The sequence below is a fragment of the Condylura cristata genome, unplaced genomic scaffold, assembly GCF_000260355.1.
Source record: "Condylura cristata isolate star-nosed mole 26May11 unplaced genomic scaffold, ConCri1.0 scaffold00001, whole genome shotgun sequence".
Lineage (NCBI taxonomy): Eukaryota > Metazoa > Chordata > Mammalia > Eulipotyphla > Talpidae > Condylura > Condylura cristata.
In genome coordinates this window covers 29,408,620-29,435,110 of record NW_004567102.1, presented here as the reverse complement: position 1 = coordinate 29,435,110, position 26,491 = coordinate 29,408,620, and the positions used below count along the sequence as shown (strand labels likewise).

At 35.2% G+C, this 26,491-nt stretch overlaps 1 protein-coding gene across 1 annotated transcript in view; it reads right to left on the bottom strand.

Annotated features, from left to right (window-relative positions):
* Positions 1-23,291, bottom strand: part of YOD1 (YOD1 deubiquitinase) — a 120,582-nt gene extending 97,291 nt beyond the window's left edge. Inside the window, 1 exon segment of the mRNA XM_012730783.1 lies at positions 23,061-23,291. Coding sequence (XP_012586237.1) covers positions 23,061-23,291 — 231 coding nt within the window.
* Positions 23,292-26,491: the final 3,200 nt, after the last annotated feature.

The window sequence follows — 26,491 nt, the reverse complement described above, 5'->3', positions numbered from 1 at the left end:
TCACAAGAGACAGAGTGGGGAGCAGAATAGGCAGATGGATGAAATACACTGCTAAGGGGAGCATTGGGCAAGACAGGAGAGTACTTGTTCAATGAAAAAGCATATCTATGTAATGTATTCTATTTAGGACATTGTAGTAAGTATATGAAAATAGTATATACATTTAGATACAGCGCCATGTATATCAAATAAGATGTGACACTGCCATTTTACAATCAATCAAATTTCTTACAATTTCGACACCGCAGATAATGCTACAGATAATACACTAAATTTGTTGAGGTATTTAGTTCATGGATCTTGGTGATTTCCCTTTTTCTTTTGGCTTAGATATATATGTTCTAGAAGGATCTTAAAAACATTGAAATATCTTATTTTTGTTCAAATTATTATGATCATGTCTTCATTTCATGAATGGTTTGGGGAAATATGTGGTCCTACCACTTGAGAAGTGGAAAATTTCACACTCTAATTTAGACTTAAAATCACATCTATATTTATAAAAGAATGCAGAGTTTATTAATATATTTTGGTCAAAGTATGGGTTGTCTACACCTGCATTTGTCTCATTGTGAAGCATCACAGTCCCATTTGATCACTCTATTTGGATAAATGAATCAGAGGTCGCCCCCAGAAAGGCGAAGAGATGTTTATGAGGACAAAACAGGCAGTTGTCTTAAACCACATGGTAATGAAAGTTGAGAAATATACTTCTTATTATGAAGAAAAATGCTGGTAAATTAGCAACACAGGCAGCTACACTGGCTGAGCAGTTAGAATGGCATTAAGATCAATTGGAGAAATTACTGAATAGTGGGATGTTCTTATGAAATCTATCAGATCAAAAAAAGATCCCCTGGTGGAACAAGGGGCTTAACACCCCTTGTTACACATAACTCATAAAAAAGATCGAAAATGGAAATTGGTTTAGAAACTCTGAATTAAATAATAATCAAATCTTATTTTTATAATTAAAAAATACCTGAGATACCAGTGTTTTCCTGGATAGGGCAATAATAACTTGCCTATTACCAAATTTACGATTAATATACCTAAGTGTCATACATGAATCAATGAGAAGCTGTTCACTTGGTGGAAATAAACCTGATACAAGTGTGTAATGATTGGGGAATTTTGGAAATTAAAGAATTTGCTCCATTGTTACCCAAATTTTAAATGTAATGAATAGGATGCTACTCAGTACCAATAGTTTATCAAATTTTGTTTTTATTACAGGTCAAAGTAAGTGAAATTAACCTTGAAAATGATAAAATGATATTAAAGAGAAATATTGTTTCTTTTTATCAGTCTTACCAGAAGTTTGACAACATTATTAATTATCTTAATGAATCAACTATTGGATTTGCTAATTTTCATTATTACAAATTTCCTTTCTGATACTTTTGCTTTATTATTGTTTTAAAAATTTTGTTGAGGAAACATTGATTCACATTATTGGTGGTGCTTTAGGAGTATAGACCTCCCCCACCCCATTGCCACCATAGTGCATCTACTGCCAAATCATCCATAATCCCACACCATGGCCCATTGTACTTCCTTCCCTCTTTGTTCTCATTCCTCCCTCAATTCTGTAATCAGCTTTCAAATGTTAGTTTTTAAGCTTGCCTTTATCTGACCCTTAGTTTGGTTTCTCTGTATTCCATATGTAAATGACACTGGTGTTTGTCTTCTCCTTCTGACTTATTTCACTTAGCATTATTCCCTTCAGCTCTACCCACGTTGCCCCAACTTGCATGAATTTGTCTTTTTGATAGCTGATTAATATTCCACTGTGTATATATTGATATAACACTTCTTCTTGACCCACTTATCTCTATTTGAATACCTAGGTTGTTTCCATAGTTTAGCTACTAGAAATAGTAGAGGTTTCTTTTTGAAATAGTGTATTTGAATTTGGGAAGGAGATGCCTAGGAATGAAATTACTGGGTTACGTGGAATATCCATTTTTAATCCTTCAAGACACCTTCACACTGCTTTCCATAGGGGCTGGATCCATCTACATTCCCACTAGCATTGTGGGGATTCTCCATATCCTTGCCAGCACTTGTTTTTCATTTCCATTCTCATAGGTGTGAGGTAGTAGCTTGCAGTTTCAACCTGCAAGGAACTATTGCTTAAATTTCCTGCCCTGAATTAGTTTGTAGATTTGACATAAAATTCCATCACAGTTTTGATCAAACTCATAAATTGTCCAGTCATAAGGGAAATATAAATTCAGTACTGAGGGCCCTCCATGGTGGTGCAGTGGGTTAAAGCACAGCATCAAAGAAGCTTAAGCCACTTGCACATGAGTTTGATTCCCGCCTGCCCTGGAGGAGATCCACATGGCGAGGCAGACCTCTCCTGACCCGCCTCCTGCTCCCTTCAGCAGTGTACTTCGTTGATCTGCCTGTTCTGCTCCCCACTCTGTCTCTGGTGAATCCTCTCACCCTCCACATCTCTGGCCTGTACCCCAGTTCTGTATGAATAAGTAAATAAATCTTTAAAAAAAAATTCAGTACTGAAAATGTCTTAGATTTGTTTTGATTAAGCCTTTCATAAATCAAAGAGTGCTAAGACACCAGGTGGTTTTTAACTATCTAGGAATGGGAGTTAAGAATTCTGTAATATTTTATCTGTAACATATGCTTTAACCATTCTATAAATCATGTGGTACAGTTAGAATAGGAGACATTTATAGACTCAAGAACCATTCTGCTTAGTTGACTTAGTTCCCCTTAGTTATCAGGAGTAAGTCAATCACCATAGATATACTGATAAATAATAGACAATATAAAAAAGTAAGAATGTAGTTTATAACTCTTCTGACTTTAAATTTTAAGTTTTAACTAACTTTCATCCTGAGTATTTTTAAAAAATTGAGATAAATTTGCCAAAGAAGAGACACAAACAAGTACATGCATATGCTCATAGAATGACACACTGATTAAAATAAAGACAGGTAAGAGGAGAAAAACAATTATGCCCAATATAAAACTCACATTGACAGTGATGATTCAAAAAGTTTTTTGAAACTTAACCTATGACAAGGGAAATAAATAGAAATATAAACTGTTAGGATTACTCAAGTTAGAAAGCTTTTACGTTGAAAAATAGATATAAAAAGATAAGAAAGGCATACTTCTGAATGACAGAAAATGTTCACAGGCTATACAACCAACAAGGAGTTAAATTTAAGATATATATATATATATATATATATATATATATATATATATATATATATATAAACTTATACAACTCAACCAATTGGATTGAGAAGCAACCCAATTAATAAATTATTTGAGCATACAATTCACCAAGGAGACATCCAGAAGGCCAACAGATATATGAAACATTCTTCATTGATGCTTTCAATCAGAGAGCTGCAGGTTAAAACCACAATTAAATACCATTTCACACCCATGAAACTGATATATATATTAAAAAGACCCCCAGCAATAAGTGCTGGAGAGGATATCCAGAAAGAGGAACTGTTTTTAGGAATATAAATTGTTACAGCCATATGGAAGCAATTCAATTCATCTCAAAAAGCTAAAATTGAAAATAAATAGCATTCTTTCTTCTGGGCTTCTAGCCAAGAAAACCCATTAATGCCATAAGAAACTATGTTTTCTACAAAGTTATTTTCTGCAGTACTATTTTTAATAACCAGGAACGGGAAGCAGCCTAAAAGTCCATCAACAGATAAGCACATTCATGAGGATGTGGTACATCCCCACTGTGGAATACTGTCCCAAAGCCAAGATAAAATGTCATTTAAAGAATAACAAGGAATTCATGGAGCTTATGTATAATATAGTAAGTCAGAATGAGAAAAATAAATGCTAGACAATTACATAATGGCTGATTTGACAAAGCATTAGTCAAAACTAGCAGGCATTAGTAAACTTCATGAGGACTCTAAGGTTGAAAAAGAGTTTAAAGGGACAAAAAAGACAACGGGATATAAGGTAATGGAGAAAACAATAAAATAAATAGGAGACGGATCCAGAGTATATGGCCCAAAACAAAGAAACAAAGACTACTAACTGCACACATTTGGTAACGCTCACTCCGGCAACAAAGAAAAGATAACGTTTTGATTTATATAATTTTCCTAATCAGGATAATTTATAAATTAAATCATAAGCTTTACATTAATAATCTTTATTTTATATTTAGAATTACATTTGCTAAAGGGATCACATAGAAAAATGAATATAACCTCTTTAGGCTTCATTTCCCCACACCATTGTGGGTTTTTAGTGTGCATACAAATCTTCCATTTGTCATTTAAGTGAAAATTGACTGACTTTTCCACATGACGTTTTTAGGTTTATGTGGTTTGAATATATGGCCGTTAGTGGTAATAGTAACTGAAGCCAAGAAGCATGCAAAAGCCGGAACACTATTTTAAACTGTCTGGATCTTCCCACCCCCTAATTTCTATATATTTATGGTTTGTCATCTACTGGGAGATTTGTTTTCTTAGGCAGCAGTAATCCTGCTCACTAGATAGCACAAGGAAACCCTCCATCTAGAGAAAAATGATTGGACAAGAGCAACTGTTGTTTGTCATGAGAACTCATTGGCTAAAAAGAGAGAGTCAGCAACCTTGAACAAGGTCTGGCCTAGACCAAAGACAGATGATCTGAGCTGACTGTCAAACACTATTCTGGCTCAGAAGTTATTTCTAATGTAACATTCCTTAGTTTGATCATATTTTTTTCATTGGCGATGGAATCAAAGATTACTTGGGAGTTTGGATTCTACTATTATATCTGTTCAAAATGAAATCACAAATATGACTTTAAATTTATCACAGATAACACTCAAGGGGAAAAAAATAATTGCCCTAGATTTCATACACAACTCAATTTGGAAACTGTATACAAAGTCTTTGGGCATTTTTCTAAAAGTAACATTTAGCTGTGGAAGAGATAGCTAGTTGTTTGTGAAACACATACTTCCCCTCTCTTGGTATAGGACTGTGTTTGGGAAGCAGCTTCCAGGCAGAACCAAATTTCCTGGTGCCCTCTCTTGTCAGTATGATTAGTTTTATCAATGGAATGTAACAGAAGTAAGGGAGTCTCTTTCAGGTGAACCGTCTCCATATTCATTTCCTTTCCATATTCTCTTTTTCTCTTCACTGGTATCATACAAATTTATTCACCAGTCCTATTCTACAATGATTTTCTTAAATGTTCTTTAAAAATCACCACCTGCTTCTCACAACACACTTTTGGATAAAATTGCAATTCTAGATTAGAGGTCAGGAAACTTTTAGAGAGGTTATGATCTGCCCAAATTCTCAGGACTGGGACTAAGGTTATGTTTCTCCTTTATTATTGGATTTTCCATCACATGTGGGCAAAATTTCATTTTAGGAAGTATGAAGGAATGGTGTTCTTTGTAGGGCATAGAGAGAATGATCAGTAGGTGTCATATTTGTTTATCTACTGTGGACTTGTAGAATCTGCTAGATGATATTCAGGATTTTTATGCTATTGTAAAGTAAAATCAAGTGTATAAGTACATATAAACTTCTATAGTTAATGTATTTTAATTTTGTTACAGGGTAGCCCAGAGTGGACTGAGCCGCCTATCTGTGAGGCCTCACCTGCACTCTCACAATTCAGTTACACTACAAGTATGCACAAAAGGGTCAATAACGGGTTTATTTACAAAAGGGGAAAGGAGTAGGAAACAACCCAGGGAAAGAGAGCAGGATACAAAGTAACTGGAATACCTTACCAGCTTGGCTGACTGAACACACCAAGTCACACAGCCCAGAGAGCCGTTTCCCGAGTGAGAGCCCAAGATGCAATCATGCCCTATTTATCCCCCAAATGTCCCAGAATTCCTGCTTGCTCCGCCCTTGGGTCCTCGCAGTTCTCTCCCTGGTACTGCTGGAAGTTATACTTTCCAATCACTGGAGTAGGGGATAGTGTCAAGAAAGCTAGAGTAGGGGGTGGAGTCCATAAGACTCTGCAGAGTTCCATTAGTATATCCTTTCTCTTAACAATTTTAATCTATTTTTTAAAGTTAGTTATTTAAGCATACAGAACTGGGGTACAGGCCAGAGGTGCAGGGCTGGTGAGAGGATTCACCAGAGACAGAATCCGGAGCAGAACAGGTAGATCTACGAGGTACACTGCTGAGCAGCAGGTGGGTCAGGAGAGGTCTGCCACGCCATGTGGGTCACCTCCGGGGCAGGGGATCGAACTTGCTCTAGAAGCGGCTGCAGCTAGCTTGCAGTGCTACATCCTAGCCAGTTGCGCCACCAGGGAGGACCCAATTTTAATATATTTTTGAATTTGTATTATATATATATATATATATATATATATATATATATATATATATATATATAATTTAAGGTGAACACTGTATAACATAATCAGGGAGGTGAAGGATATTTAGACACTTTTAGACACTGGACATTTCAAAACAGATACTGGGCACTGAGACCATCAGTGGTCAATGATGTCTGCTGGGCTTGTACTCCTAACACTGACATTCATTCAGCATTAACAGTGAAGAATCCACTCCTGAGGACAAAGATGATGTCCACTGCTCCTGCTTTATCTGAGCAATAAATACAAAGTCAGACAGTAAAAATGCTCTAGTGCAGGCTTTTGAGTGAGTGAATCCATAGATGCTGAATTAAAAAAAAAAATTCTACCATCATGAAGAATTTACCTCCATGACAGACACACATGTTTTTATAGTGAAAGATGGAAAAGGAGCTAATAGTGACTGCAAGAATAAAAACAAAATAATTTGCATACTATGCCTCATCTGGGTTCTTATTTTTCAAAGTTTGAAGTTTTCACAAAATATAATATTCATGAAAACATTAGCACACACTGATGTTCCGACTCTGTTGTGAAACTGAATAAATGAGACGTCTGTCTTGAGCCTTTGAAAAACATGAGTCTGTTAGTGGGAAATTGATCCTCTCTCTGTTAGAAAATCAGCAGCAGGCACAGCGAGCCTGCTCTTGGCACACAGTCTTTCAGTCCTCAGCCTCCTTTGGACCACTGCTCGTGCTAGTGAATGGCTCCATATGACACACATATTTCAATGTAGGTGATAAAAAGTTTTATAAGTCGGCTTCATAATTTCAAAAGAAATCCTTTTTTGACAATGTTTCTAGATGGAACTCTGTTTAAAAGTATCTTGAAATTGAACAGCAAATATGACCCTTCGCATGCAACAAACTTCCACCATTAAAAGGAAGTGTACTGTTTTATTTTTATTCTTTTAATGAGTATTACAGCATTCTAAAATAGAAGAGTATTATTGTAAATTGATAGACATTAACAAAAATTCCATAAATTACAGCAATTAAATATTTGTCAAATATTTTCTCTGAAAATATGGAAGAAATATGTAAATTCAGTTTTCTGGAAAAGTTTAAAGGAATCTATTTGCATAATTTCTAGTAATACAACAAATCCCTAAGGAAATATGCATTCCTATGGGAAAGTATAATATTTATTCAGCTCTTGTATGTTCAGAGATATACTTAATTTGAGATGAGAGAATATTGTGATTACGTAGCCTCCAGTTTCAAATGACATCTGAGCTATTTTTAGTGACTTAAAAAATATTGCAAAAGACAGGAATACTCTTCAAAGAGGCATTTAATAAACTGAAATTAATTCCCATGTGTACAGAAGTGATTCTCTTGCTTTGCAATAAACTGTCTCCTTTCCAAAGTCATGTGAAATTGAGCAAAAATGGAATCTTAGTGACCCTAACTCCTATTTTTAACTTCTTCACAAACTCTCCCTGAACATTAAATATATTTTTTAATATACTGATAATTATTATAACCATTACAGATGATTTTTGTGAAGGACTGAATGTGTCCACTCACCCATTCATATGCTGAAGTCCTAACCCCCCCCCCCCAATGTGACTGCTTGGATAGAGAAATTCAGGGAGGTTATTAAGTTTAAATGCTATCATTTAACCAGTCTGATAAAACAGAACTAGTGTCCTCTGAAGAAGAGAAAGACACTAGAGATTGCTCTCTTCGTACCCCCCAAAATGGCCCGTGACTATTGTCCAGAACAGCAGAGAGACATTGCATCGAAAACTGACTTTACAAAAAAAGAATGACGTAAAATATACATAAAATTTTAAAAATTGGCCCTCCCTGGTGGCGCAGCGGGTTAAAGCACTGCACTGAGAAGCTAAAGCCACTTCCACGTAAGTTCGATTCCCGCCTGCCCCGGAGGTGACCACATGGCGTGGCAGACCTCTCCTGACCCGCCCGCTGCTCCCCTCAGCAGTGTACTTCGTCGATCTGCCTGTTCTGCTCCCCACTCTGTCTCTGGTGAAGCCTCTCACTGCCCCTGCAACTCTGGCTGTACCCCAGTTCTATATGAATAAATAAATAAAATCTTTAAAAAAAAAATTTAAAAATCAGAAAAAAAAAAAAAAAAACAAAAAACCTGACAGTGGCTACTCATTCATACATATGTTGTGATTCTTTTGTGACTCTCCAAATAATTCTGGAGTCTGTTCACACATGGTTTGAAGCGCAGCAAGAACAGTAATGCGCAACCGATCCAGACCACAGGTATTTGATCCTCCCTAAAAACAGATTTACCAATAAGCATTTCCCAATTTCTTTTTCAGGGCAGCTGTTTGCTTCTATGTTCTTGGTAACATTCAGCTTTGTTTCCTAATTTGTCCTTTTGGATAAATCACTGCACTAACCACCGTGAAGAACTGTAAAGTCAGACTTTCATTCTTCGTATTACAGACGTACATATTTTTCTGAAGCCTTCCATAAACCCCACCTGAATGAACATAGAAGGACAGGGAAGAGTATAAATTTGTAGTTAGATTCGGTGCAAATAAAGAAGAAAGGGAAATGGGAGCCCGGGTAGGTCACTGTGAAGCAGGTAACCACTTTTGTTTGGGGTTGGACTGTTGATATATGTTATATTGGCTTCAACTGTACAACATAATGATTCTGTATCTATGTATATGTCTTGCAATGATCGTCACAATTGGTTTATCTAACATCTGTTACCAAACATAGTTACAATTTGTGTTTGTGTGTGCTGAGAACTTCTAAGACCACTCTTAGAAACTGTCAGTAAAAACTATTTTAATTTTTAGTAAAATTTTGGGGCTTTGGGTTTTGCTTTAAAATAGACCTGTTGTTGGCCCTCCCTGGTGGCACAGCGGGTTAAAGCGCAGCACTAGAATTGAAAGCCACTTCTGCATGAGTTCGATCCCTGCCTGCCCCGGAGGTGACCACATGGTGTGGCAGACCTCTCCTGACCCGCCCGCTGCTCCCCTCAGCAGTGTACTTCGTCGATCTGCCTGTTCTGCTCCCCACTCTGTCTCTGGTGAAGCCTCTCACTGCCCCTGCAACTCTGGCTGTACCCCAGTTCTGTATGAATAAATAAATAAATCTTTTAAAAAAAAATAGACCTGTTGTTTTTATTAGCTATCAATTAAAGTTTAAAAATGAGGCTAATATATACAAGTCTTCCTCTAGGTGAACCAATTAAATGGAATATATTTAAATTTCTTAGTTGGACATATCCTACATATGTGTCTGATGACACATCATCAAATATTCTAGTACTAAATCTGCTACTGACATGGAGGTTGTGCCTTTCAAGAAGTCCCCAGAACTGAAATCTTGTTACCTTTACCATCCCTTGAGACCTCCCAACTTCATATCTGAGATCCCTTTGCTCCTCCTGAGAACTTCGTGTTGGGTGTCCCTGGCTCTCCTGAAGTGATTGGTGGGCATCCAAGGATCCAGTTGTGACTGTCACAGAAGGAAGACACTGTCTCATTTTTTGTGTCTATGTCATTTGGGGTGCCTCTGCTCTTTTGCTACATGCAATCCTGACAATAGATCTTGGTACTGGCAACAAATTATCTCAAACAGGTAATTATTACAGGTTAAAATCTACCATTTTTCAGCTGTAATTTCTATTTTACCAAGCATGTTCAGAAAACACAGCATTGTCACTTCCAAGTAGTACTGGATCAAAATAGCTACATTTCATACTGAAAAGCATGTTTTTTGTTTTTGCTTTTCTTACATTATCCCTGTCTGCAGGGACTTTCAAGAGGAATTATTTGACAACACCATGCAGGGACCTCAGCTATGCCTCCCTGTACAGAAGGTACTCTCCTTAGCTTCTAAAGTCTGCTGAGTCTTTCTTAAAAATATTTACTTATGCATACAAGAACTGGGGTATGGGCCAGAGGTGGGGAGGGGAGAGGATTCACCAGAGAAGAGTGGGGAACAGAACAGGCAGACTGAATGAAATACACTGCTGAGGGGAGTAGTAAGCAACACAGCAGAGGTCCACTGCACCATGTGTGTCACCTCCCTGGCTGGGGATCAAACTTGTGCTGCAGTGGCTGTAGAGAGCTTCATAGTGCTGGGCTTTAACCTGCTGACCACCAGGGAGGGCTTAGGTCTTATGAATCTTGATTGTGTCTTTTATCTTCCTCTGGAGTCTCCCCTCTGGAATCTCTAGCTCCCCAGTACAGGGTGTTCAGATTCAGTAAATGAAACTATAGGATGTTCCAGTTGTTAGAAAATAGAGACTTGAACATGTTTTATCTCCAGGGATACTTATTTAGAAGGTAGACATATCTCTTCCTTACTCTGGAATAAAAGATAAAGTCCTTGGTGAGGAGGGGTGGTGATGCATGGTGTTTGAGACTCTGGGTTCAATAACTGTAAAGCTCAGAAAACCAAAAGAGTTCCAGAAGACCACCAAAAATGACCTAGCATTCAATCAGAAAACTTCAGACATCAAATAGCACCATGTAAAGATGATCAGTATGTAGTAGCAAATCAAAACAACAATGATATACCATTTGATAATTACTAAGTTTGTTCCAATAAACTGTGGATGATAATAAGTGCTGGCAAAATTGTAGATGAACTGGCATCATTATATATTGCTTATGGAGTATAAAATGGTGCAACCATTGTGGAAAAGGTTAACATTTTCTGAAAAAGATGGAATATAGATTTACCACATTACATGGTAATTATACTTGCATGCAAATGTTAAAGCAACATTTTGCTATGATCCCAAAGTAGAAGAAACCTAACTTCTTATCAATTGATAAATGAGTAAATAATAATGTCATATTCATACACTGGTATAGATAGCATCCTGCCATAAAATGGAATTGCCTTCTGATATATATCATAACATGGATAGAATTTGGAAACATATTTGTAAAAGAAGCCTGACATAAAAGACCATGTACTATATGAATCAATCTATATGAAAAAATTAGAATAAGAAAGCCAGAGAAGAAATCAGATTAGTGGGGTGGGGTGAGAATGGAAGTGACTGCAAATAGGTACCAGGATTTTTTCTGAGTGATATATTCTGGAGTTAGGTTGTAGTAATGAAACCCTTGCAAATATATTAAAAGCCATTTGAGTTAAACATTTTAAAATAGTGAATTAATGTATGTAAATTATACTCCTCAATAAAAATGAAGAAAAATAACTAAAGGAGGAATTCAATAGCAAATAAAAACCTGAATCACATAAACATGGGAGGTTGAGGGATTCTCATATCATTTTATACTCAATTTGAAATTATACACATTAATACATATATTTTGAGAAAAAACACAAGACATCACTTTTTTTTTTTTTTTATTTCTCCTTTCTCTTCTGGGAGCAAAAACAGGTTCTGACTGTCTCATAATTAACATTCAAGGAAACGCCATCCCTATGTTAGTTACTCCTGATGAAATCTTTCTCAAGCTTGCAGGTAAGTGGTTTGAATGCATTCATGCTGGCCTTCATCTTGACATATTTTCTAAAGGATTCTAAGACTCAGTTCTTAACTTGGAGAGCCTTTCTTCCACGCCTTAGCTTCCTCAGCACATCTTGTAGTGTCACAACTTGCGGTGTTTTAGCAATCTAAAATGCCTAAAATGCAAGACTTGGTTAACATCTTGGAATAAAGAAGAAAAATACCAACAGCAGAGAGAACAAAATACTCAATAAATTATCTTGCCATATAAGTAGAGGGGGAAAATGCCAGGAATGATTCATACTAAAATGTGCTGAGTAGTTAGCTTTGGAGACTGGAATAGTGATGATTTCACATTTCTTTTTGTAGCAAAAATACATTGCTTAGTAATTTTTAAAAACCTAATTAGGTAATTCAACTGATCCAGAAAAACTAGACTAAAGCAGACATCTATAGTTAATAAGTGCCAAGAAATTTGCAAAGTAGTAAAGAATGTGTTCCAGTTGATAATATACAATATTAGGGTTTGGCTAGAAAGGATCTAAAGGTATTTGCTTTATTACTTTAAATAGGAACTTACAAAAGAGAGTAGTTAATTTCTATGTGTTCTATTTTCACTCAGTAGCTATAGGTAATCAGGACACACAATGAGTGATTCTTCAAAGCTAAGATTTCCTTTGACATTCATCAATATTTATGTCAGTGTGGTCATGAATATCAGGGGCTCTGGAGCCAGATTTCTTGGACTTCACTCTCAGATGTGTCATTTATTTTCTGTGCTATCACTGGCAACTCATTTAATCTCCTCAGGCCTCCCTTTCATTCATATACAATAGTCATTCACATATAGTATGTTTAAGTGCTGGTCCCAAAGGAATACCTTGTACTATGCCAGGTATCAGTAAACATAAAATAAATGTTACCACATTTTACTTAAGTATCCCCAATAGACGACATTCATTAAAAATCATGTTTGATCTTTATATATGCTACAAGTGTTTAGAAATTCAAAATCAAACCTTGTATGACATATAATTTTTAAAAACACATAATACCAAGGATCTCGATTCAGATGTTAAATTACTTCCAGCCTGAGATATCATTAGTTACTCTACTTGAGGAATAACTGCTTTTATAAAATCTGAGCAGAATTGAGGCTTTTAAATTCTAGTGATGAAATTCAGATCTAATGATCAAAATAGACAAGTTACAGACAAGCCGACTACAGGATAGGCTAGAAACAAAATATTAGAATTTGTGTCTGTGGCTACTGATGACCTGCCATTTATGGGTAAGTATTTTGATGAAATCAATGGTCTGAACATTCATAATTTTACTCAAACTGATGTCTGTTAGGTTGAGGCTATAGAGTTCTTTTCTGTTCTGACTGTACAGTGCCATGTGATTCAGCTGTCTGCATCCTTGTTTACTCCTGGAATCATTAGATCCAGGGGAAGATTGCCAAATTCCATCTATATCTGTGTGACTTGTGGTTAAATCTGTCTTGACTTATTAACATTCAATTTCCCTATAATCCTCCCTCCTCTAACTCCAGAAGTCCCCATGCAGTTTTTATTTGTGAAAAATAAAATTTATAAAATTATGTCTCTGTCCTGCACTTCACCTAAGATTTACTTCTACTGCTGGGTTTTGAGTTGTTCATATTGCAGAAAAAATATGTTTTTGTCTTCTCAGCTGAGCACCGAATATTTTGAATGGATTGGTAGACATTTTGAAATTTTTATCAGGCCCATGGATATGGAAATTAATGCTAATTGATTTGCATTTTAAAACTCTTAATAGTTATTACCAGAAACACAAGATTTAGAAATTTTAAGTGGAAAATAAAGACAGGGTATTTATTCTGCATAGATAAGGCAAAATGAAAACATGAATGTAAAAAGCAACAAAATATAATTTTCTTTTTTTTTTTTAATTATTTATTTATACATACAGAACTGGGTATAGGTCAGAGGTGCAGAGGTGGTGAGAGTATTTACCAGAGACAGAGTGGGGAGCAGAACAGGCAGATCAATGAAGTACACTATTGAAGGGAGCAGCAGGTGTCAGGTCTGACAAGAGGTCTGTGCACCATGAGGGTCACCTCCAGGGCTGGGGATTTAACTCACACTGAAGTGGCTGCATCCAGCTTCCAGGGCTGCATCCAGCTTCCAGGGCTGCATCCTAACCCACTGCGCAACCAGGGAGGACCCAAAATATCATTTTCTAATCAATTTAAAGGTGGTTTCACTGAAAATTAATGTCAATTCTGCTGAGACTTAATGTATCAAACATGGCAGAATGTTTTCTCATTTTGTTAGGAATGAAATGTTATTTTCTTCAATGAAAAGTGGAAAAATTCCCAGGAGACAAATTTTTTTTTTTAAATCTCAGGAAAAACATGATACACTAAATTTTGATTGGAACAAAATATTAGCGATCATGGGTATAGTTGGTATATGTTAAGTATTCTAATTAAGTTAGTATCTAAAAATATTTTAGTGATCATGGGTATAGTTGGTATATGTTAAGTATTCTAATTAAGTTAGTATCTAAAAATATTTTAGTGATCATGGGTATAGTTGGTATATGTTAAGTATTCTAATTAAGTTATTATCTAAAAATATTTTATTTTACTTATTTTGATATTTTATGCAAAAACCAGACATTATCATGTGCAGAATTTTCTCTTGGTCTGCAATAAGCAAGACGTTCATCTTTTACCTACAGATTGATCATCCTTCAGCCAATCTTTTACTCTCTTTATCTTTCTTTTAATACCAATATCAAATTAATCATCTCATGTGGTATCATTCCACACCATCAAAATTTTCACTGTCTATTGATTTAAGGTAAAAAGCATACTTTCTAAGCTGAAATGCTAAGACTTATACAAACCAGTTCAATGTCTTTCTAACTTGTTCTAAAATTTACCTTCATAGAGTCCCACTTTATTTCATTCAAACTGGTCTTTGACACCTTTCAAATCTGTTCACAGTTTCTGTCCTTTAAACTAGCAGTATTTGGATCCCATGAATAAGAATCCTGATGGGAGTATGGATATGTGTGGGACAAGTGTAAAAATACAGGCTTCTTAGTCACACTCAGATTGAATGAGAATATCTGGGTTTTGGTAAGTATCTACATAAGCTCAACTCCCTTTAACATTTGTCTTTATCTTTCTAACCACCTAAAACATCGTTTTCTAAAATATAACCTATTAGGATTCTTCTGTGCAATTCTGAGTTCTTCAGAACTGTGTTCAAATCTCTCTTCCTTCAAAAAACTGCTTCTAACTCCACGAGAGAAATAATTTTTACTTATGTAGTGTCAGAGGGTAAGTGGGAACTCCTTTTATTTTCTGCTCAATTTTTCTATGAATCTATAAACACTATAAATTAGTCTATTTAAAATGAAAATACCATATTGAAAATAGTTGGATTTCTCCATTGATTCAGGTATAGTATCTGTCTTTTTGTATTTGTTTAGCGCTTACATTTACATTAAGCTGTCTCCTGTTCCTTACTAAACCTGTACAATCTCTTTGATAGGCTTGGAACATATTTGTTATCCCACCTGAGGATAACAGGTGGAACTTATCATTTTCCAATAAAGAACCTAGTAGTGTTATTTACAGACTAAGTTCTTAATAAATATTTATGAACAATTATGAAACTGACATAGCATCTGAGTTTTCTTGACTTAATAGAGCTGATTTTATATTTTGTTAATTTCACTTTACTTCATTCTAGATTTTTACTTCATTCTAGTTTCTAGAAGTTTTACCTTGAAATAATTATGTATTTATATATGTAAATATATATATGTGTTACAGTGATAATGCAGAGTTCCCATATATACTCTACTTAGATCCCCTTATTGTTAATATTTACTATAGACTGAATGTGTCCCCTCAAAATTCATATGTTAAGATTCTAACCTCAAATGTTAAGATATTTGGGGGTGGGAGCCATGGGTGTAGCTGTCATAAATGAATTTAATACTTATTAAAAGGGCCTGGAGAGTGTCCTCACCCATCTGCCATAAGAGGAGGCAGTGAGATGATTGCAGTCTCTGAAACAGGCACCAGTCCCTCACCAGACATGGAATATACTGCTACTTTGAGCTTGGAATTCTCAGCCTCCAGAAAAGTAAGAAATGAATGTTTATTGGTTATAAGCCACTAAGTCTATGATATTCTTTTAGAGCAGCTTAAGTGGATTAAGTGAATCTCTTATATAACATGGTACTTTTGTGTAAACTAAACATTGGTACATTACTGTTAACCAGCTTGCCACCAGTTGGAAATGTCCACAAATTAATTTTCCAAAAGTCCAGAATCCAGTCTAGGAAAACATAGTTCCTTTAGTATGATGTCTCCTTAATATCCTCTAGTCTTTGACAATTTCTCAGTCTTTCTTTTGTTTGTGGATCTTGACATGTTTGAAAAGGCCTAGTAGGTATTTTTGTATAAAATGTGCTTAATTTTTGGTTTGTCTGATATTTTTCTTCTGATTAAACTGGGTCTATGGGCTTTGCAGGAATATCACAGAAGACAAGTAGCCTTCTGATTACGTTTGTGTATGTGTGTGTGTGTGTATACACACACATATATATACACACATACACACATATACACACATAGTACACATAGACACACATACATCATGTTGATAATAACATGATATTGACAATGATAATCTTGATCACTTGGTTAGGGTAGTGTTTGCAAATTTCTCTGCTGGGAAGTTAGTATTTTTTCCTTTGTGTATTCTTTGGAAATGAGTCACTAAGTTTATATTTCACATTCAAGAGGAGAGTTATTCAGCTCCACCTTTGCTGGGAGTATTATCTACATAAAGTATTTTAAATGCTTTAAGAAAGTGTGTTGTTCTCAGTCCCTCATTTGTTTATTAAGGTAACTTATTTACATTGGTATGGATTCATAAACTTATTTTATACTTTGGGTTATAATGATATACCACTTTTCATTTTATTACTTAAATTGTTTCAGTTTTGCTCATCAGAAACTTATTCAGACTAATTTTTGTGTCCATTTGATATGATGCCATTTTTTTTTTTTTTTGAGTACTTAATACCTTCCTGGCACTACAAGACACTGCGGGCTTATATTTTCACTATGCCAGTCCTAAAATCAACTATATATCCATGCAATTATTCCTATTCTATAATAAAATAAATGATGACAAATATTAAAAGAGTGAAAGGGAAAAATAAAGAAAACAAAAATTAGTAAAGATGTAAGTATAAACTGAATCAGAAAAAAAAATATAGTGGAACTAAAAACAAATCTAGGCTCTCCCTGGTGGCTCAGCGGGTTAAAGCACAGCACTAAGAAGCTGAAGCCACTTCCACATGAGTTCGATCCCCGTTTGCCAGGGAGGTGACCACAAGGCGTGGCGGGCCTCTCCTGGCCCTGCCCGCTGCTCCCCTCAGCAGTGTACTTCGTCGATCTGCCTGTTCTGCTCCCCACTCTGTCTCTGGTGAAGCCTCTTGCCGCCCCTGAGCCTCTGGCCTGTACCCCAGTCCTGTATGCACAAATAAATTAATTTAAAAAAAAAATCTAAATGGCATTTCTTTGAAAAATACCATTTTGTTGTGGAAATTCTTTTATTGAAAAAGTTCTTTTTGAAAACTGCCAACAGAATGAGCAAACCATTAGCTAACTTATCAACAAAAAAGTAAGAAGACACAAATACACATAATTAGAAATGACAAGAGGAAAATAACCATCAAAACAGAAAAAAAATTAAAATACTGAGACTAATTTCCACAGTCCATGAAAATAAATTCAAAAGCCTAGATGAAATGAACAATTTCCTAGAAAAATACAGCTCATCAAAAGAGACAGAAAATCTGTATAGACCAATTACATAGAAAAAACAATCCCATCCAATAAATATTCAATATATACCAGGTCCAGATGGTCTCAAAGGAAAATGCTATCAACTAATAATAAGATATTTTCACTTCTATTTAAATGATTTCAGAACATAATAAAAGAAATATCCAAATTCATGTTTATGAAAACCTGAAATATATATAACATACATTTTCCTGTATCTTATATTTTTGATTAAACAATGGTTTTGGATAGGTGATGGGCTAAGTTTTGTGAATTAAACTATTCTCTAGTGTTTAGTTTCATACTTAGTAGAGAAAAAAAAGAATTTATTCAATCATACCCATTTTGATGGTTCATTTAAATGTTGCTTATAAGTGAACAAAGGATAGTTGTCTAAAGGTCTTGGTGGGAGGGAAGACAGTGGTAATGATCTCTTTTCTTTGAGCTAGACCTTGGACATATGTTGATGGTGCCCATAGGTATCTGGAATGATAACCCTTGTCCACTAACTGATCGTTCGCATGGAACTTCATAGTCTGTAGCTGGGAGAATTGAGATCCTTTACAACCAAGATAGAATAGAATATCTCCCCTTCACCAATTCAGATTCTTTCCCCCTTGAATGTGCTACATGATGTTGTCACCTGGCTTGTTCATTCATTCCAATTACTTCAAGTGATATGACCTTTCCATTTAGTTTCTGAACCACTCAGGAAGTGAGCAGACTCAACCAGATTCTCATGTCTGAGCATACTACACTGCATTCCAATTAAGGTTGCCTAGGTTTCAGTGTAATGATTTCCTGATATTCATATTGGGCTGGTGTATACTAGCTCTTTGCTCTCTGACCAATCCCTCTTTCCTTGCTCCAACTTTTTCTAGTGAACACCTGGAAGTGATGTGTACCTTGTATTTCTTCTTCCACTTTCATCCTGAGTAATACTATTTTAAATGTCAGAAGCATGAGGTCACCTCATTCATTCATTGAAACATTTTTAATCTCCTCTGTGCGCCTTCCCTCCTTCAATAGATTAACGCTTTGACCAACCAGGATGTAAATGTTGAAGGTACAAAAAAATTATATTGGTCCTTGTTATATACACATGAGTAGTAGTATATGCTCTTTTAATTATTTTGTAATTTTTACCCATCAGAAAAAGTAAGTCAAGTATAAAAGCAGCCCACCAATAAAAGAGCCTATGAATTATTAATCATGGGGGAAGTATTAAAACCAATGAATTTTTCATATACCTATATTTCTGAAATTTAAAAAAATGAATAATTGATCTCTCATTAAATGCATTTTCCTTAAGTAATAAAAGAAAAAAATCCATTATTATAAAATGTAAAGGTTTTAATTGCAATACTCACTAAAAATTCATTGTATACATTAATTATATTAAATATGAAAACTAGATGGTAATGACTTCTGTAGATTCAGACAATGGAATGGAATTAGGTAGCTAAACAGAAGGAAACTTCTGCAACTTATGTTTACTAGTTTGAACAGTCTAAAACAAGAATGACATCTGTTACTTTCTTTACTCCATTGTATGTTCTTGACTCCTTTGTTGTAAATTAGTTATCCATAAACAGTGTTGAACACTATTTCCTTTTAATACAAAAGAATTAAACTAGCCCACTACCTACCACTCTATACAAAAACTAATTCAAAATGGATTAAAGACTTAAATGTAAGTCTTGCAACCAGAAACTACATAAATGACAACATAGACAATATGTTCATTTTCATCAGCTTTAAAGATATCTTTAGGGATTTGATTCAAAAAACAGGGAAACAGAACCAAAATAAACAAATGGGGCTGTATCAAACTAAAAAGCTTCTGCATAGCAAAGGAACCATCCTTAGAATCCAGTCTACTGAATGCAGGAAGATATGTGCACTTCATCTATCATAAAAAGGGCTAATATCCAAAATATATGAGCAACTTATACAAGAAATAGCAAAAACAATCTGATTGAAAAATAAGCAAAGGATTTAAATAGGCATTTTATGAAAGATTCTATACAGATGGCCAATAAACACATGGAAAGATCTCCATTGTTTGCCATTGGGAAAGTGCAAGTCAAAGTCACTGTAGATTTCATCTCCCACTAGTTATAAGGGAGGATGTAGAGAAGGAAGACCCCTCTTATGCTGCTGGTGGGAATGTAAATTGGGGAAGTTGCTAGGCAAATCTGCATGAAATTTGCTCCAAAAATTAAAAATGAAATTGTCATGTGATTCAGCTATTCCACTTTTGATTATTTGTCCAAAGAGTATAAAAACAATAATTCAACTATTTATAATAGCTGCGATACAGAAATAATGTAAATGCCCATGGAGGGATGACTGGATAAAGATGTATAAACATACATATATACAAATACACACACCCCTACATATAAGAATATACATATACATATATATACAAATACACACATATATGTATATACGAGAATATACACGCACATATATAACATATAACACACACACACATACCCTCGATGGAATATTACTCAGCTATTAAAAAGATAAGATCTTGAAATTTGTAACAATATTGATGGCCCTGAGGGGATTATACTAAATGAAATGTCAGAAGGACAAAACTGTATAATAGAAATAAAGAAACATGAATAAAAAAACATTTTTTAAATCAGTTCTATTGCTTTACCACTCTTTTGCATAACTATGTAATTATATGAGTACTGCTGTTCCTGGGCCTTGCACATGATTCACCACCAAGAAAGCTCCCATGGGCTAGTCACATAACCTTCTCTATCCTCTACGGTGTACTCATGTTCCCTTCCCTCTGTAACCAATGTGTTTTATAGTGTTTCAGAGTTTTATGACAGCAGAAAGAAGGTAACAAGATGAAAATGGGGTGAATGGCAGGTGCAGTGAGTAGTGGGGTCCACTGGATGATGGAGGTCAGTAATTAGATTTTTGGTGGTGGCTGTGGTATATACATTTGTTAAGATGTGAAGCTGTACTCAGAAACTTACAAAGTATGGTAAATAAAGTCATTCCAATTAAACAGTCAATCTAACCAATCAATCTAACTTAAGAAAATACTTGGAAATGATAAGGTTGAGTGCTAGACAATTTTTGTCACATTTCCTCTATAGTTCTCTCTGTATTTTTTACTTATTTGATGCAAAAATAATTTAAAAGTGACATTCAACTCAAATTATTTTACTACCATTATATGCTCACTCTGATAATAATTTAGGCTAATAAAACAGTTTGGCAAAGAAAATATAAAAAAAGAATGTAAAATTAATGGAATTCAGGAATTTTGTTTATTCATGCTTTGCTCCAATTATCTGAAATAATAAAATCAAGAATTTTCATGTGTTTTCCACTCAATGTCCTTACTCTTTAACTTATTTCTAATTCAGTCTCCTTTCAATTGATGCAATTAAACTGACAAAAATATAAAATAAGAAAAAGCCAACCAAACTTGTGTCCCATGATGCCAAACATTTGGATGGAAAATTCACTTCATTGGCTCAGTATTTCAAAGTTCTAGCCTTTTGACACTATGTAGACAGATAGATAATGAGGTAAACAGTGTAGTATTTTTTCAGTATTTTAACATAATACATACTTGAAACTTTTAGTGAAATCTTCCAGAATATTCATGTGTAGTTTCATGGACAATTTTGTTTAAATATTAGGGTACTCATAAATCAAAATCTATTTTATGGATTGCACAGTGAAATCAACATTTTTTCTCCACATCTTGTAACATTTAAACACCAAGAGTGTTACTAGACCAAGCCTATCAGATGCTCATCTGAACAAGAGATGCCAACTAAATATTCATCAAGAATTTGACATTCATCATTAAACTAGACAATATAGTGCAACGAAGGCTTAATTATCTATTTATTAATGCTTTTTTTATTAATTTGGTAGTTTCAAGCCATAGTGTTATGAAATCTAGCATAAACAGTGGAAACCCCTACTAACCCTTGATAATACAATGACTAAAGTGCCTGAAAAAGTTTAATATAGTAAACTGTGTTTTTTTTTTTCTATCTTGGCTTGTAATATAAAGTTTTTATTAAGTACATATTCTGGTATAGCTAAAATATAAGTGAAATGCTAGCTACATAAGTAGAATTATTAGTTACTTTATTAGAAAAATCAATCATTAGAGCATGCTTGAAAGACCAGGGGAAAATAAGACATTGGGATGCCAGAAAGTCATAGATATGTGGTTAAGAGTCATTAACTTACAAGATATGACAGCAACTACGTGAGAGCATTATGTCAAGACCATCAATAAAGAGTATTCTTGGACTTCTAAACCATAAAGGAGGGGTCACATAGCATCATTGTACTATGAAAAAAAATACACATAATTATCTATTGTTTTCTTAGATACTAAACAGTTGTGAGAAGAAAGGACGTTTAAGTAGTAAGGAATAAGTAGAAGAAAAGTTATGCTAAAATTGTATAAAATATATGAAGTTATATATAATTTTTAGTAAGAACAAGTTAGAATAGGCTTGAAGATATCATTCTGTATTCTTTATGCTTTGTAAATATCAAATCTAATTATTTACACTCTGGGATGAGAAGAGTAGGAGCATTGACAATACACCATGCCTAATCGTAAAACTATGATCATTTTAATTCTTTAGGTCTCCTTTTCCCATTCAAAAATAAGGGTTAAAGTACATTATCTCTGAGTTTCCTCACATGTCCAGAAGTTAAATGAATATGTTATAATAGCCTGCAATTTTTCATGTATCTTATACCTTCCTTCCAAATCTATTTCACATCCCAATGACTGGCTAGCATCACTTCTCTGTGATGCTCCCATTAGTTACAGCAATAGTTTTCTTCAGAGAGTGGAGAGCTTCTAGTGTTCTAGGAGATACCTATAGGCACACACTAATACACATACACACAGACCCATCACAAAAATAGGACTTTTATCAGTATTATATACTGAGTTTACACATATATGGTTGACTGCTAAGAAAAAGGTTAAAGATGATTGTACAACAATCATGATCAAACAAAATAATCAAACAAGAATGAACTGGTGAACCTGACATAAAGCCAAAAGTTTCATACTGTCAATCTCAGATTCTTGTAAGTAGGTTTAGATGGGCCCCAAGTGTTTTTAGTGAAGCAAGCTGGTAACTATGGTGCAGGTGGTCTTCAGAAAATCATCCAGGAAAAGCAAAAAAAAAAAAAAAAAAAAAATTAAAAAAAAAAAAAAACTGGCATTCAAAATGCCTCATGAATTTGTCAAGTCTACTTTTGTGGCCTTGAAAATGGCAGTTGTCCCCAGATTATCTGCTGACTTTATGTTGTTGTGCTTTGCCATGGCTGATTCATTTGCCTCCATCTGACATGCATTATTCTCCTTTTATGCTTGATTTCATCGTACCCTTAAGCCCAGCTCAGATTTCACCTTTTCTATTAGTCCATAATGATCAAAAGGGTGAATTGAGCTAAATGGCTCTCTTTGTAAATAATAGCAATAATTGCTTAGTTTTAAATTTTCTGATTTCATCACCTTGGTGAGGAGTTTGACTGTGACTGCTGTTCTCTCCCTAAGTAGCTGGGAACTCTTGCTGGGCCTGTCAGCCAAACCTGCTGGTGCAGACTCAAAGACCATGTTGGTCCAAAGACATGTCCAGAGTGACATGGAGAACAAAGACCAGAATAAAGCCCATAGGCCATCATGGAGAGACACATTCAAGCAGAAAGTAACTGGACAGAAATCAGGCGTGTGAGGGGACAGCAGGTTCTGAGGCAAGGGAAGGAGCTGCGGCCCACTGGAACAGTAGGCCTGTCCTCTGCGCCATCAGTGCCAGCTGTTGGCAACTGGGAGAATTATAAACACAATGTGCAATATTTATGTTCTTATTTAAAAGGATTAGTAAACCAAAGGGCTAAACCTGAAGCACCCTAGCTTGCTTTTCTTAGTATTCCTAGCAGATATTACCATTGACTTCATGATTTTAAGCCTTACTTTTAAGTCTGGGCACAGTGACATTCTTATGGCAACTAAATGGCCCTATGTTTAAATAATAGTAGATATTTTAGGAAAGATATATTTCATAAAGTTAATTAAAATCCAACATTAATTAAAATCCACACACACAAAACTTCATGATTACTTCTCAGACATTCTGAAAATATTTTCAGTTTGGGATTGGCAGAGAAATTTGATTTTTCTTTTTTTTTCCCATCCACTTTAGTTTTCGAGTGTATACTAGGTGGTAAGTGAACAATATAAACAAAGGTCCTTCTTTTCATGGAGTTACTTTTCTCTGAGGGAAGGCAGCACATAATTAAATAGTCAAATTTTCAGGGCTACAACAAAGATAAAAGTGAGCTGTGAAATACAGAGAGAGACTGACTGGAAAATGCATTATTTTAGGCAAAGTGGTAAAAAAAAAGTTATCTGTGAGGAGTTCAATTTGCTCCAACAAACTGAAATATGCAAAGCAGTCAGTCATGTGCAAATACTACCAAAATTGTCATAGGATCAGAACCTAGTTTTAGTCCAGCCACCTGATGCTACAACAGCAAAAAAAAAAAGGGGGGGGGAATGCTTCGGTGTATAAAAGGGAAAAAGTCAATTTATTCTAAACAACAAGATAGACATCGAAGGAGAACTGCCAGGATACTGGGAGAGGGTCATTACCCATGGATGATGCAAGCTGCAGTCACAGGGGCTGGCAGGGTGAGGCGGGGGTCTGCTGCTACCGAGGTGGTTCTGTGGGCTCTCCCCACTTTGGGAAGAGCAAAGGTTTGGACAGAGAGGCAGCTTCTACCTCTGGCAGTTCAGGTGAAGAAGAGAGCAAAAGCATGCTCCTGTTGGGTTTTAAGTCACTTAGCTCTGCTGGTAGCTTGCAGCTGCCGTCTATCCAAAAAGTCAGATTCATGGCATGCTGGGAATTGTAATCTCTGGTACCTGAGATTTTATCCACATGAAGACTGGGAGTAGAATCTCTTCAGAACATCATTCACTGGTTCAGAGTCCCACCATAATATCCTCCACATTGTAACAACAAAAAAATGAGGGTAACTGCTCTAAGTAGTTGACCTCATGTGCAAACAGGTAGAACAAGAACAAATGTGGGCATTTGAAGAGGACTAAACAGTTAGGGTCTAGTAAAACAGTCTGTAAGTGATAATGTAGGAAAGGCAGACAGGAGCTGGCTGGGTCAAACTCTGTGGACTCTGGTAAGAGACTGACTTTGTTCTAAAAATCAAGAGAAGTGATAGGTTTTGAGGCAAAAGAATGAAATAATGCAATGACTAGCCACATGAGCTAGAGAGAAAGCAGAGGATTCTGCAGTTGGGATTTAATAAACGTATCAGATGATTCTAAATTATCTTTATCTTGTTTTAATTGTTTCCAGAGCCAAGTAGGACACTGTGGACAGGCTAACCCCTTTTGAAGAACATAATGGCTGGATAGGAATGTTTCTTTTGGAGAGTGTTGAAGATCATGAAGTGTTTGAATATTGGTAGAAAGCCCATGAAAGAATAGTTGCCAAAGGGATTTTTAAACACATAGCAAGAACAAAATGTTCCCTTATCAATGGTATGCAGAATAGAAAAAAATGTAACCAGTTTCTCATTATTATTTCCTACATTCATTTTTAAGTTAATATATCATTTAATCAATTGAATCTGTATCGTTGTTAAAAATGACATTTAATGACACATGCCTCTTTTCAAGATTAATCATGCATTTTATAATAAAAGCCAAATAAATGAAACATAAGTTATACTTCCCTCTCTATCACTTTTTTTCTCTGTCAATGATCTTGCAATAGATGAAAATTCTCTTCTTTTAATAGAGGCTCATGGGAAATAATTGATAGAGAACTAATCTCACTTATCTTGGAGGGACAACTTTTAGATTAAAATTTTATTGATCATGATCATGTTACTTTTTCATAAAAATAAAAATATAGGTGTAAAACGATTTTGCTATGGCTTTTCCATTTCAGTGTTCCTCATTAGATTTACCTTATATCTAGTTGTATGAGTTGTTTATGCATTTTTGTATGTAAACCTTTTTTCTAACTTGTGACGTGCAAATATCTTTTTGTATTCAGTAGGTTGCCTTTTATTTTATAGATGGCTCCTTTCACCATGCAGACTTTTTTTTTTTAAGATTTATTTATTTATGCATACAGAACTGGGGTACAGGCCAGAGGTGCAGGGACAGTGAGAGGATTCACCAGAGACAGAGAACAGGAAGACTGACAAAGTACACTGAGGGGAGCAGCAGGTGGGTCAGGAGAGGTCTGCCATGCCAAGTGGATCACCTCTGGGGTGGGAATTGAACTCATGCTGAAGTGGCTTTAGCTTCTTAGTGCTGTGCTTTAACCCACTGTGCCACCAAGGAGCACCCAATGCAGAAGTTTTTTAATTTAATATATTCTCATTTGTTTATATTCTCTTTCTACTGGAAATGAATATTCAAAGATACCACTAAACCGTTGAGAGAGAACTTATTACTCATGTTTTATTCTACATATTTTTATGGTTTCTTTAAGATTTTCTATATAGTGCCAATTGACCATAGTGACAGTTTTACTCTTTCCTTTCTAATCTAGATGTCTTCCCCCTACCCCCACCACACTTGAATCCAGTATTTACTGATTCATTTGTACAGGAAAGTTATAAACTAATGACTACCTAAAGCTTGGGTCTTCAGATTGATATTTTGCTGTGTTAGGGGTAGAGGACTTAAATTAGGGAAATTATGCTCTAAAACCCTTGTATAAAAACTCCTCTGGTATATAGAGTAAGACTGTGTTTAGTTTGTTCTATAGTTATATTAGCCTACAA